This window comes from Uranotaenia lowii, chromosome 1 (assembly GCF_029784155.1).
Source record: "Uranotaenia lowii strain MFRU-FL chromosome 1, ASM2978415v1, whole genome shotgun sequence".
Classification (NCBI taxonomy): domain Eukaryota; kingdom Metazoa; phylum Arthropoda; class Insecta; order Diptera; family Culicidae; genus Uranotaenia; species Uranotaenia lowii.
Window position 1 is genome coordinate 8,587,573 of NC_073691.1, and position 12,336 is coordinate 8,599,908.

The 12,336-nt window shown below is 40.3% G+C and overlaps 1 protein-coding gene across 3 annotated transcripts; it reads left to right on the forward strand.

Moving 5' to 3' along the window:
• Positions 1–5,605: 5,605 nt before the first annotated feature.
• On the forward strand, positions 5,606–12,063 carry LOC129739129 (uncharacterized). 3 transcript variants are annotated; one of them, XM_055730523.1, is made up of 6 exons: positions 5,606–5,936; positions 7,294–7,335; positions 9,110–9,384; positions 9,445–10,574; positions 10,791–10,961; positions 11,330–12,063. In XM_055730523.1, exons 1-6 carry the CDS (start codon positions 5,823–5,825, stop codon positions 11,533–11,535), a joined length of 1,938 nt encoding a protein of 645 aa, XP_055586498.1. In that variant the 5' UTR covers positions 5,606–5,822; the 3' UTR covers positions 11,536–12,063. The 3 variants fall into 3 exon arrangements, with proteins under 3 accessions (XP_055586498.1, XP_055586501.1, XP_055586500.1); XM_055730526.1 differs by lacking the exon at positions 5,606–5,936 and adding an exon at positions 6,885–6,982; XM_055730525.1 differs by lacking the exon at positions 5,606–5,936 and adding an exon at positions 7,041–7,209.
• The last annotated feature ends 273 nt before the right edge of the window (positions 12,064–12,336 follow it).

The window sequence follows — 12,336 nt, forward strand, 5'->3', positions numbered from 1 at the left end:
GGATGCGGTGTCCCAATACATCCCCAATATTTTCTCGGTGGCTAGTTCTGAACAAATATTCAAGTTTTTCTCGGAGTTCATTTGACCAGACAAGGCGTTCAGAAATCTTTGGGAGTTGGAAATCCAGTTTCTAATTTCGAACCCTCCTGATCGGTGAATTTCATGAACTTCTTTCGCTACCCGTATTGCATCTTCTTCATTCTCTACGCTGACTAAAGCATCATCTACGTAGTGCTTGTTTATAATTACATCGACTGCTTCTGGAAACCGATCACTAAATTTTCGGGCATGGGTGTTTTTTATAAATTGGGCACAACTCGGCGAACAGCTAGCCCCAAAGGTCATCACCTGCATTACGAAGACACTAGGCTCAGGTGCTGAAGGATCATCCTTCCAAAAAAATCTCTGACATTGCTGGTCAGTTTCGTTGATCATCACTTGGTGATACATCTCACGGATGTCACCTGAGAATGCCACCCGGAATTCGCGAAATTTCAGTAGGACTGATAGAAGCGAGCATAACTGGTCGGGACCTTTTAATAATACGGAATTCAACGATACATTATGGGCCTTCGCCGCAGCATCCCAAACAATTCTGACTTTGCTTGGTTTGTTCGGGTTTACCACCGGGAAGATCGGAAGATACCAAACCCGTGGGAAGCAGGATTCAAGTTCAGATTTAGTTAACTTGCGAATATAGTTCTTTTCTAAGTAATCCTCTATTTTCTCCTTCAGTATCCGAGCGAGCGATTGGTCTTTTGACAAACGTTTCTCTAAACATTCCCATCTACGAAGTGCCATCACCTTACTGTCTGGTAGCCTAACATTTTCGTACTTCCACAAGAGACAAACTTCATACTTTTCAGGTAGTCGAAGGGTTTTCGTTTGGAGTAGATGAAGTGCCCTCTGATCGTCTGTTGAAAGCATAGCTTCTCGTTGCACCACTCCCATGCTGTCCAAGGAAAAATAATTCTTCATCGCCTTATGAAGTTCAGCATCATCTATGCATTCGCATTGCGGAAGGTAGTGAACGTTAGCATAAACACTAGCTGGTCTGCGCTCCACACAACTTCCGAAAACTAGCCACCCTAACCTGGATTTTGCAGCGATCGGTTGATTGACACTGCCTTCGCGTAGCTTGAGTGTATTTCCCAAATGAGCATGATCTAACCCAATGAGAATACGCGGAACGGCGTCGTGATACGATTGAATTGGCAGCCCTTTCAGGTAGGGATACCTTACTGTTAGCTCCTCGACAACTAAAGACTGATGTGGCAAATTCAACTCGTGAACTGTACGAACTCCATTCAAAGCATGTAAAGCACCTCCTGCACCAGAAATACAAAGGTTTACAACTCTGGAATTTTCCTCATAGCGTCGGGTATCTCCTGTCCATTTCAGGCAAAGTGCCTTTCGCGCACCTTCCAGCTGCAACTGCTCAGCCAAGTCTTCATCTATTAGCGATAACTCTGAACCGTCATCTAGAAGTGCATACGTGTGGACGACCGTACCTGTTCCATGAAGCGTGACAGGTACAACCCTGAACAAAACCTCGTTCGATTGATTCCGGTGTATGTTGCAGTTTGTTTCGTCGTAGTTCTGTGGAGCCGGCGCCGGTGCTGCTGGTGGTGTTAACGACTTATGCATCAATGGATGGTGCTTTAAGTCGCACCCATTTACGCCGCATACTGACTGTGACCTACAATATCCGGTGTGACGTCGAAGACATTTTTTGCACAAGTGCAGTTCTCGGATAACTGCCCACTTAGAATCATAATCTAGTCCGCTGAATCTCTGGCACTTGGCAATGGAAGCGCACGAACCCTTACATACGCTGCATTCTTTGGTCTTGAGCGGCTTAACCATTTGAGAACTATGCTGTTGGGAATTGAACGAAGAACTTGAAGGTAATGCACTGTGGTACTCTAAGCTAGCATGAACATTCACATGCTTATCATTCTTCCTAGTTTTTCGAATTGGTGGGGAAGATTTCAGAACCCAACTAGCATCTTCAGCCATAGAATAGAGCCAAGAGCTTAAATCAGACAGTGTTTGAGACTTCGATTCACGGGCATATTTAGCCCATTGCATCGCTAGAATTGTGGGTAATTTATTAATAAGTTCGTTGCGTAAGGATACATTATGCATAAAACCATCTACCTCACATGCCTCTATTGTAGCGCGCAAATTCTCTACCGATAGAGCAAAATCAACTAATGTTTCCAGCCGATCCATATCGGGGGGAGGAAGACTTCTAATTTTGAAAGTTATCGCTTGTACAATCGACTCCGGCTGACCGAAAACCATTTTTAGTGTAGCCAATACTCCGCCAACATTCGAGGGATGTAACAGGCGAGAGCGCACTGCTTGAAGCGCTCTTCCTTTTAAGCATTTTCTCAAACGGAGCATATTCTCCTCATTTGAGAATCCGCACATTGCGGTCGATGAAATAAAGGTGCCGTAAAATAACGGCCAGTCTTCTGGGTCACCACTGAACTCCTGTAAGTCCCTGGACACCGCCTGCCGGGCCGCTAGTTGGCTTCGGTTCAACACGAAAGATTCCAAATCGTTGTGCTGCTCAGGAAGTACGCACCCACCAGCCAATCTTCGGTTATTTGGCGTAGATTTCTGCTCGGGAAGGAAATGCCGACCGCTGGTATCGTTTCCAACAGGCTGCCGACATTGATTGTTGCTCACCATCTGCCCATTCACAAACGGCGTCAAAGATAGTGAATTCAAAACACTTGGGATACCAGTTCCCATTCGCGAGTTTTGTTTTCTTGGATTTCCGCTTTGCATAACGAAAGATTTTTCTGAAGAAGGATTTCCTGGTTCAACGCATTGTTCGACGCCATCGATCCAGTCCCTGATGCGCTGCCTACTATTCCCCGATTCGGATATTTCGCTTCCTACTATGCTACCATTATCATCACCGTTTATGCCGAGCAGTTCATATTTCTTCAGAAGAAATTCGCTAGCCAACTTCTCTTGTAGTTCTAACCTTTTCATCGCGAATTCCTCCTTCAACTTGGCTTCTTCTTTTAACCTTTTCAATAGAACCCTCTGGTCGTGGTTCTTACCAATACTGACTGGAACATCTATAATGCTACCCACGCTAGAATTACCTTTTTGTTGAATCTTTTCCTTTGCTAGACATTTCTCGCAAATCCATGGCCGGTTACTAACCCCCTGGGTTTCACCCACGCAGATAAAGTGGTGCCATAGATTGCACGAATCGCACATAACCATATCGTTATTGTCGGGCCACTTGCAGAGAGCACAGCTGAAAGTGGGTGCTTTCTTGCCCTTGGGCTTGGCACCCGTTTTCTTCTTCTGATCCTTGGCCGAACGATCATCAATCAGCCCGACAATTGTGTTTTCCGATGACTGCTTCCCATCATCATGTGAGGTTAAGATTTCCACTGCTGGTACAAACGCATCATCATTGCCATCAACATCTTTCTGCACCGAACGTGATGACTTCTTGGAACCGGGTCCAGGCATTTCCACCGACTAAACGAGAATTTTAAAATGTTGATAGTGCCAACTTCGGATTAATGAAATGCTTTTTTCCGGAATTTTTAATCGTGTATTTCAGGAACGATTAAAATTCTCCTGCAATAGTAGTTTAGGGTTAGCAAATAAATCGCGAATTATAAGAAAGAACTTACGTTTAGTGTACATTTAAATCCTTTTTCCCTGTACTATTCTCGTCGGTTTGAAATATAATCGGTTCCTATATGGATATAAACTTTGATAACATTATGTTCATTTTATTTTCCACATGGTTGCTCACCGTTTGTTGCTGCACCGAGTGCAATCAAATGCAACTCCTAACCTTCACAAGAAAACCTTCGATAATCTGCCCTCTGTTTAGATATTATTATTATTAGAGGCGATTCGCAAATATCTATATAATCTACTAACCTTTTTATAACTTTACACTTTTCGAATTAATTATATAATCAATGAGTATTCAACTCGGAACTCTCGCAAAAATCACGCTATCATTTAAGACGCCAGCTTTAGAAAAATCACCCTCGTTTTCCGCCTATCACTTGACAAGTCTAATGACGTTTTCCATCGTACAATTGTGTTGGTGGTTACGATCGGACGTTTCTGATCGAGGGATTCGACACGGCGCCGATAACACAAACGGTTTGTGCGGTCATTCAAGCAGTGCCATACACGATGCAAATCGTATTCACAGCGACAGAATTTCATCGCATTTGTACAAATATGGTGTAGTCTGTGGCCCGCTCAACGGATGCGGAAAGACCAATTCGGTGGAAGTCAACACAGAAAACCCTCCCATGGGAGTGGCAAGGCAGAACCAAGCAGGAAAATGAAAAAAAATCGACCACCTGCCCTGAGCTTCGGACAATTGGCGCTTAAATTTCAAGTAAGTTAGCATTCTCATTTATTTCTTCAAAAGAGAATTGCTTGCATACAAACCCCGCCTCGAAGTTATTTTTTTACATGTTTTAGCTTTCTTAGAAAATGTAAAAGAAATTGAACAATTTTGATGTATCGAAAATTCATTAAACATTACAAGGCTTAAAAAAATATCTCATTTCTAACACTATTTGTACAATTCAATAATTGTTTCGTGGTATAAATTGCCTAGTTAGATGTCAATAAAGTTATTTCCATTGACATTTTTTTTTCTCTACGGATTCTTAGTTCATGCAGTTGAGTGTTAACTTTATTCTGTGTTCGGATATTCTGTGAATATATTTCAATGAAATTTGATATAATTCTGACTCTAAAACTTTGAACTCAAAATCAGGATTTTGAACATGTGATATTAAAAATTTAATATCAAACTTCCAAAACAATCATTCAGAATCTGAGATCTCAATGAGCATTACGAATCTGAATTCTAATCTGCATTCCGAATCGGAATTCTCAATTTGAACTCTGAAACTCGAATCTTGAAGCTGAAAACCTAATCGAGATGCTAAATTGGGAATCTGAACTCTTCATCTACATTCCCCATAAATGAAATCTTTTTTCTAAATTTGGAATCTGAGCTTTCAACCATGCGTATGTATAAACAGTGCATCCCAGAAAAATAAGTCGGTATGAATTATCATATAAAGCGAAACCGGAAATCGAACGCAAGCCCGCGTGGCCTAATGTAGTTGAATACAAGCGTAAAATTTGCAAAACCATAATTGTCATCATCATCATCAGGCGGGGCTCTCGTTATTTGGTTGCGGGCGGCGTCTCGGCGGGTGGATTTTCATCATCAGCGTCGTTTGGGCGCGACTGTCAAACGAGCTTCGGCTAAAGATTGCAGAGAACGAAGTTGTGCAGTGGAGAAAGTAACTGATTTATTTGCGAAATTTGACCTGTATTGAAAGTGTAGAAATTCTAAAATTTGCGAATGAAGACGTAAATTTATTAGGAGACAAGTTTAATTTGAATAAAAACAATTTAATGTAAACCGTTGACTCTTTTTTCAAATTTTGTGAATGCCTTTGTACTTCTACTGTCTCCATCATGTAAAGAGATTCTGAGCGAGTGAACTTCTAGCTAATTCCGCTAGATGTCTTCTCGGTTGCGTTATTCATGCCGGAGCGCTGCTGCTGTTGGCTGAGCTCGCATTTATTTCAGTTCGATTCTCGATGCTGCAACTCCCAATCGAAAGCACCGTCGCCAATCAGAAGCAATTTTTTCGTTTCTGTGAATATACAGCATAGATTTTAGTGTGATAAAGCAGACATTTAGAATATAATTGTGATCAATAGTACGGATACAATAATCGGTTTTGAAAAACGAGTGTTGAAAAGTGCCTGTGGCTGGGAAATACACCGATAATGGTGAATGCAAATCTCAAGGAGAAAATGCTACGGTTCCAGATACCGAACGAGCTGAAGGACGATCTCGTGTACTGTCAGCGATCTTTGCGTCATTTTTTAAAAGTCCACCAGGTAGGCCGTGATTAAAATTACTCCATTTAGGGGAAAAGTTCATATAACGCCCCGTGTGGCTAATACGCGCCACCCTTGTTTTGAGGATTCTGAAACATTTTAAGCCTGCAAAATATTACCAATTTGTTTTAAATGCTGTGATACGCCATGGCAAGTATGAATTTTCCATTAAAATGCCCCTATGTCGTGATAATTTCACAATTTAGGTTTTTATTCATTTCGATCTAAATTTTAAAACACTTTCAATAAGGTGTCACCAAGCAGAGAAAAACGAATAAGACAATATTTTCTGACACATCGATAGAGGAGAATCTAAACTATGATTTTATGCTAAAAAATCATACAGAACTCGCTAAGGTATGCTTTTTATGGGTATGTTCTATCACGGCCCATGCGCTCGTTATAACGCGCCAATCGTAGTAGGCTGAAAATAGCATAAATTTTTCAAAAAGGCCAATTTTCATTGAAAATTAACAAAAAGTCTAAAACCATATTTTTAGCGTTAATTCAGCCTTAAAAATCTACTTTTACATTTTTTTTTAATTTTGATTAGTCCATTTTGGTTTTCTTTTCAGTCAAAGTGTCTGTAAGTATTGGTGTGTTTTCGGTCTTCGACTGCTTTCGGGTGTGTTCGGCTGCTAGGCGCGTATTGAATACACAGCGGCGCGTATTTGCAACACAGTTTTGTTCTGTTGCTTTGAATATGGTTTTTAAAAATCTCGTTTTTGAAGCAACTATAGCAGTTTGAGTAATAAAAAATCATAGACATTTGTAGAAAACACTTCTCTTTAACGATTACACCCATTTTTAACACAATTTGCACGTGGAATACATAGAAAATTAGCGATTCGCTTAGGTGGCGCATAATAGGGCATGTTCCCCTAGGTGATAATAAATCGGAGCTTACGCACGATGATCATTACGTGTGTGTGCCGTTCCATTTTTACTTGTTCGTCTGGTCCTCCTGACACACAGTTGATTATGATTTTCGTTGCTTTCGTTCGTGGCTTTGCTGACAAGAATTTAACAACATGAACCTGTGACTAGTGAGTTCATGGTCGAATGTCGGTTCCCTAATTCGCTCGAAAGTACCTCTATACCTATATGTTGAGCATTCAATAAAGAACGCATTCGCTCAAAGATAAGAAAAACAACATTTATCCCCCAGCATACGTCGTCTTTGTCGTTTTCATCTTATCTGTTTTTCATTTTGCTGTTTTCGCAACCCAAACACGGAAGTGATGAAAAACATCTATGCCTAATGGGGAGCATGGTTCGGGTTCCACTTCCGGTGGTTAATCCAATACAGAGAAGCTCAACTAATTTTTGTTTTTTTTTTCTTTTCGTTTACTTTCAGCTTCTGGCAGCAAAGATGGCCAACGGATTGACCCAAAGCCAGGTAACTAGCAGAAATGCATTATTAAAATTTGATTTAGGTAAACAAAGCATATTAGGATGTCGCCTACTTTTGTTCTGTTCTTTCCTTTAGTGCATCAGAAAAGGCAAACAGGTTCAATGCAATTTAGTCCTATACGGGCTTCTGCTTGCCGTCGTTAGTGAGTAGCATTTACTTGCAGCAAACACAGAGCGCGAGACAATTTTCTGTTATGCTGAGAAGGCAAAGAAAAATAAAGACACGTAGTGCATGCAGAATCCATCTCCGTTTGTTAACGGATAAGCAACATTGCTTGCCTTTGTTGATTTTTTTTTATTTACACGCTCGAATTTTTATAACCATTTATGTTTCTTAAATAACCATTTTTTGATATTTACTTAAGAACCGCCAATATGGTTATTTTTCAATAATTTTTCCTGGAAGGATTTTAACCATTTTGGTAGTTTTCGAGTATAAACCAGAAAATGGTTGAGTAATTTGCTGTTCTCTGTATCGCCATTTTGAAAGCGATTTATATTGCAGCTGGACGCCCTTAAAGCAAATTTTTTCTCCGCAGAAGTGTATCCTATTTTCCAATAAATCGGTTCTAGGAATCGTAGAAACATCGATTTAATGATGGGGAAAGGTAAGTGATTTAAATATCATTCAAGTGATTCGAATTATTCAAGTGGTTATTTCAATTTTCATCATAAACAAAAAAATTTCAGGGTACCGATTGGATGACGCCGGTTCAATTCCGTTTGAACCACCAACAAAATTGACAAGGACGAGGACTCATTCACCGGTCCAACGCTACAAAAAGAAATGGTTTCAAAGAAGTTCAAAAGGGATCGTTTTTCTCACCATCCGGCAGAATCTGGAACGGGCCGGAATGTTCGAAAAACATCTCCCACCGGGCGTGGATGAATGGATCCCCCTCTCGTTAACGGATTGCAAATTATTAATTATGGCATTGGCCATCCGCAGCGCTCGTTGGAACTTCTCTACCGGGTGATTTAGCTGCTTTTAGTAACCAAACAAAACATTATATTGCAAACAATTTTAGTGCAAACAAAACATTATAATAAGCTATAATTTATAAGTGTAACGTAAAAGAAATGGAATAAATATTTTCTTTTTATTCATTTTCTAATTGCTATGGTATCTTTCTTACGGTTAAAAAATAACCATATTTCAACTTCTCCCCGAAAAGTCATTTTATGAGTTCTCATGGAAAACTCATAAAATGGCATTTCCTGGGAAAAGGTCAAAAATGGTTATTTTTGAATCGTAAATGGTTTAATAATTTCTAGCGTGTACAACTAGTTTATTAAAGGCCTTTTATTTTTATAACCTTTGTTGATTCATATATATCATTTGAAAATCGGAAGTTAACTTAAATTTAAAGTGTAGTTTTGAAGAACATTAATATTTTTTATTTTAAAAGAAAACAATTTTATTTTTATGAAACCAGTTAGTTGGCAAGTAAGCTGCATTCTATAATTAAGGCTACTGGCTTCTTACACACTTAAAAAAAAAACTTAATTTTTATTCGAAATGTAGGTCAATATTTAAAAAAAATAAAAACTGTCTATCATGAGATTCCAGCAGGTTTATTTAAGGTTTAGCTAAGGATTTCTTGAATGCATTAGAAACTTACTTGTGGTATCCCGAAGGGCCAATTTCAAGGGTTCTGTCGAGACTATTGCACAACTGATCTGATTGCTAGCTAAAACGCTAACTAAAATTTCATGTACGTTCAACATACATTTAAAAATCAACTAACTTTTTTCCTAAGGTATCCAAACTCAAGCGCTATCTCATGGAGCTGGAGGCAGAAATGGTAGACATTGGCAACGAGCAGCGACCGCTGGCCCAGGAGCTTGACGGCCTGGTGCTGGCCTATACCCGCCATCTCGCCGATTCCGAATGCATCGAAGTGGATCGCGAAACCGCCTACGGCTACGTAACGCGAGCGCTTTCGTTGCATTACGAAATGTCGTTCACCACCAAGTACTCGCCGAAAAACGTATCCGAGCGGTTGAATGAAGCCCAACTGGTCCATAAATACGAGTGAGTTTGATTTTTTTTTAAAACCATATATTTTTTAATTTGAATATATTTATGTTACAGACTTGCCTCCTTCGATGAACCAAGGCCGAAGAAGGAAAAAGACGAATCCCAGAGTAGCACTGGCTCGTCGATTTCGCCGACCCTGTCGCATCCGATGAATGTTCCCAAACACCAAATTTCATTACTGAAACCGAAGGAAGAGCGCGTTGGACCCGCTTCAGAGACTAAAGCTACAAATGTACCTTTCAGTGGAATAACCTTTTCGAACGCTAAAGCCATGGTCAATGATCAAACATTGAAGAAAATTTCGCCGGAAACGGTAAATGCTCCTAAGCGCTTGGCACGCATGTTACCTAAGGTTGAGTCTTTGCCGCGACCGGTTCCCAAACACCCGGAAATTTCACCACAAAAGCAAATCAAACAGGAAGATGACTTCGAACCAGTCGAGATGCCACCGACTGTGGCCATGAATAAGAGTCGGCTTAATTTACTGCAAGCTTTAAACAAAGCTAAAAACAGCAATACCACTCTTCCGCCTCGCGAAATTGAGCAAAAGCTACGTCCACGTCAAGGCATGACGAAGACGAAGAGTGACCCACTGCCTGGCGGACAAAAGCTTACGGGATCCAGCGGTGGGGCCTCGTCTGATTCTTCCCCGAATTCTCGTGCATCCACTCCGCTCTCAGCGAAAGCTTCCGATGATTCTTCTGCTCCAGCATATCTTCCTATCGAAGAATACGTCGAACCCCAACCAACGGATATAGCAGAACTCGAGCAGCCAACATTCTTGAGATTTTTCGGTCTGCTTACCCTGGACGAAAGTAAAGCCCTGGCCAATCGGAAAACCGAACGCAAACGTCGCAGCTGCAACAGCACAGAACGAAAAGATTTCCACTACGGCAAAATCGATTACTGTGAGCAGCAAAGCATTCACATTGCCCGACGTCGTAACAAGCGTCCCATTCTGTATTCGCCACCATCGACGCGAGGGGTAAAGAAGCGCAAACACTTCGATATGATCGCCTCCAGACAGGGTACTTCGGCTAACTCCGGTTCGACAGTAACATCGATCTCGGCTACACCAGCCACTAGCGGATCGTCGACAGCATCCAGAACTGTTGACAGCAGTTCCAAGGCTAGTATGCTCTCCGATTTGGAAAACAACATCTGCATCGTTTGCAACAAGTCGGGTGAGTTAACGATACAGTAAAGTTGATCTCGAAGTATAAAATCTTCAAAATGACTGTTGTTATTTAAAACCGGAAAGTTCTCAACAAATGTTGTTAAAAAAAGAGGTCAAGGCTTTCAATAAGAGTGTTTTTAGATTTGATGCTACTGATCGAGTATTTGGTAATTTCCGAACCAATATGTTGTAATAAATTTAAATTCTACTTTTTTAAATCTAGGATCTACCGACAGTCTGAGTGCTTGTGTTTATTGCTGCAACATCTACCACCTACGGTGTCACAGTAATAGCATCTTCAACCCGCAGCTGCTTCGGCAGCGGGACAACATCTGCCCGGTTTGCTTGCAGAAGAAACAACAGGTCACCTTGGCCCAGCAGAGTCTTCAGAGGGGTAATAGCAATAGTAGGATGCGTCTGCACGTCCAGCAACATCATCAACAAGAACAACCACATGATGGCCAGCAACAATAAACCCTATTCATTGTAGTCGTTGCTGGTTTTCTATACTAACTCTCTTCTACGTAGTTGTTATTCGATGTGTTTAGAAAGTATTACCACTGTAAGGTAGCTTGTAGTCGTAGATTTTCCAACTGTTCTTTTCTATTGTTTTCTGTTTTTATGTAGTTTCTGAGCTTAAGTTATAACCACACATTATTTATATTTTCTCATTTCCTTTTTCCCTCCTCAATGCACTGCATAATTCGTTCTGCACCCTGCAATCAAAATTTCGCGAAAAACACTTACTCAACCGCCATGCAGATCAAGTGCTTCGTAAGCGTCTATTGCGGCGTAATGCTCACCAGAAGGCTCTACACGACAAGCTTCAGCGACGCAAGCAAATCCTCGAAGAACGATACCACGAGAAGCAGGAAGTGCGTGCCCAGCTGATGGATCAAGAACGTAGTACTCGGAATCAGATAGCACGGCTCATGAATTGCGTACGTTCCTTGCGGCACGAGTTTTAAAATCAAGAAACGATCACCGCATCGGTTGTCTCGCAGGAGATCAAATAACCACTCGTTTTCATAACACCACATATCCCACATTTTTTTGTTACACCTTCCTTTACCTTCAACATTTTTTGTTCATTATTTTTACTTTTTTAGCGATACCTTCTACTGTTCTGTTGTTTATAACCAACTCCCAATCAATGCAATACCTTCTTATATTGTCATATTTTTTCATTCCAATTCTGAAAAAGTGCTGGTCAGCTTGTAAAGTATCGATCTCCAAATGTGTTTTTTTTTCACACAGTCTCCCACCTTTCGAAATGGAAAATATAAGTAAAGTAATTTACAACTTAGAAAAATTAAATTCGCCAAACGTTGATCGTCACCACTAAGTTTCATAAACGTAATTGTATTCCTTATAGCAGCAGTAAAAATATTTACTTTACTATTTACAAGATTTCAGTGACGTGAGGCAGGATGGAATCTATTCTGTTGTAATAACCGGTAATGCTGTTTTTAAATATTAAACCTTGGAAATAATAATGAATGATACCGTTTTTTTTTTCGAGAAATCCTTAATCATTAAATCATCAGTTTTCTTGACAAAAACTTTCAAGCCAAGATTTTTAAAATACGAAGCAACCAACATGGCTGATTTTGAAATTTGCTGAAAGTCGTTTATGCTTTGTAGTCTGAATTAATCGCGTTTAAAGTACCCCTCGTTCAGCAGTACAACCAATGAAAAAGTGAGATATTAAATGTTGAATTTACTTCAGTGTATTCGAGAAAAAAACAAGACACTTTCACGATTTTTCT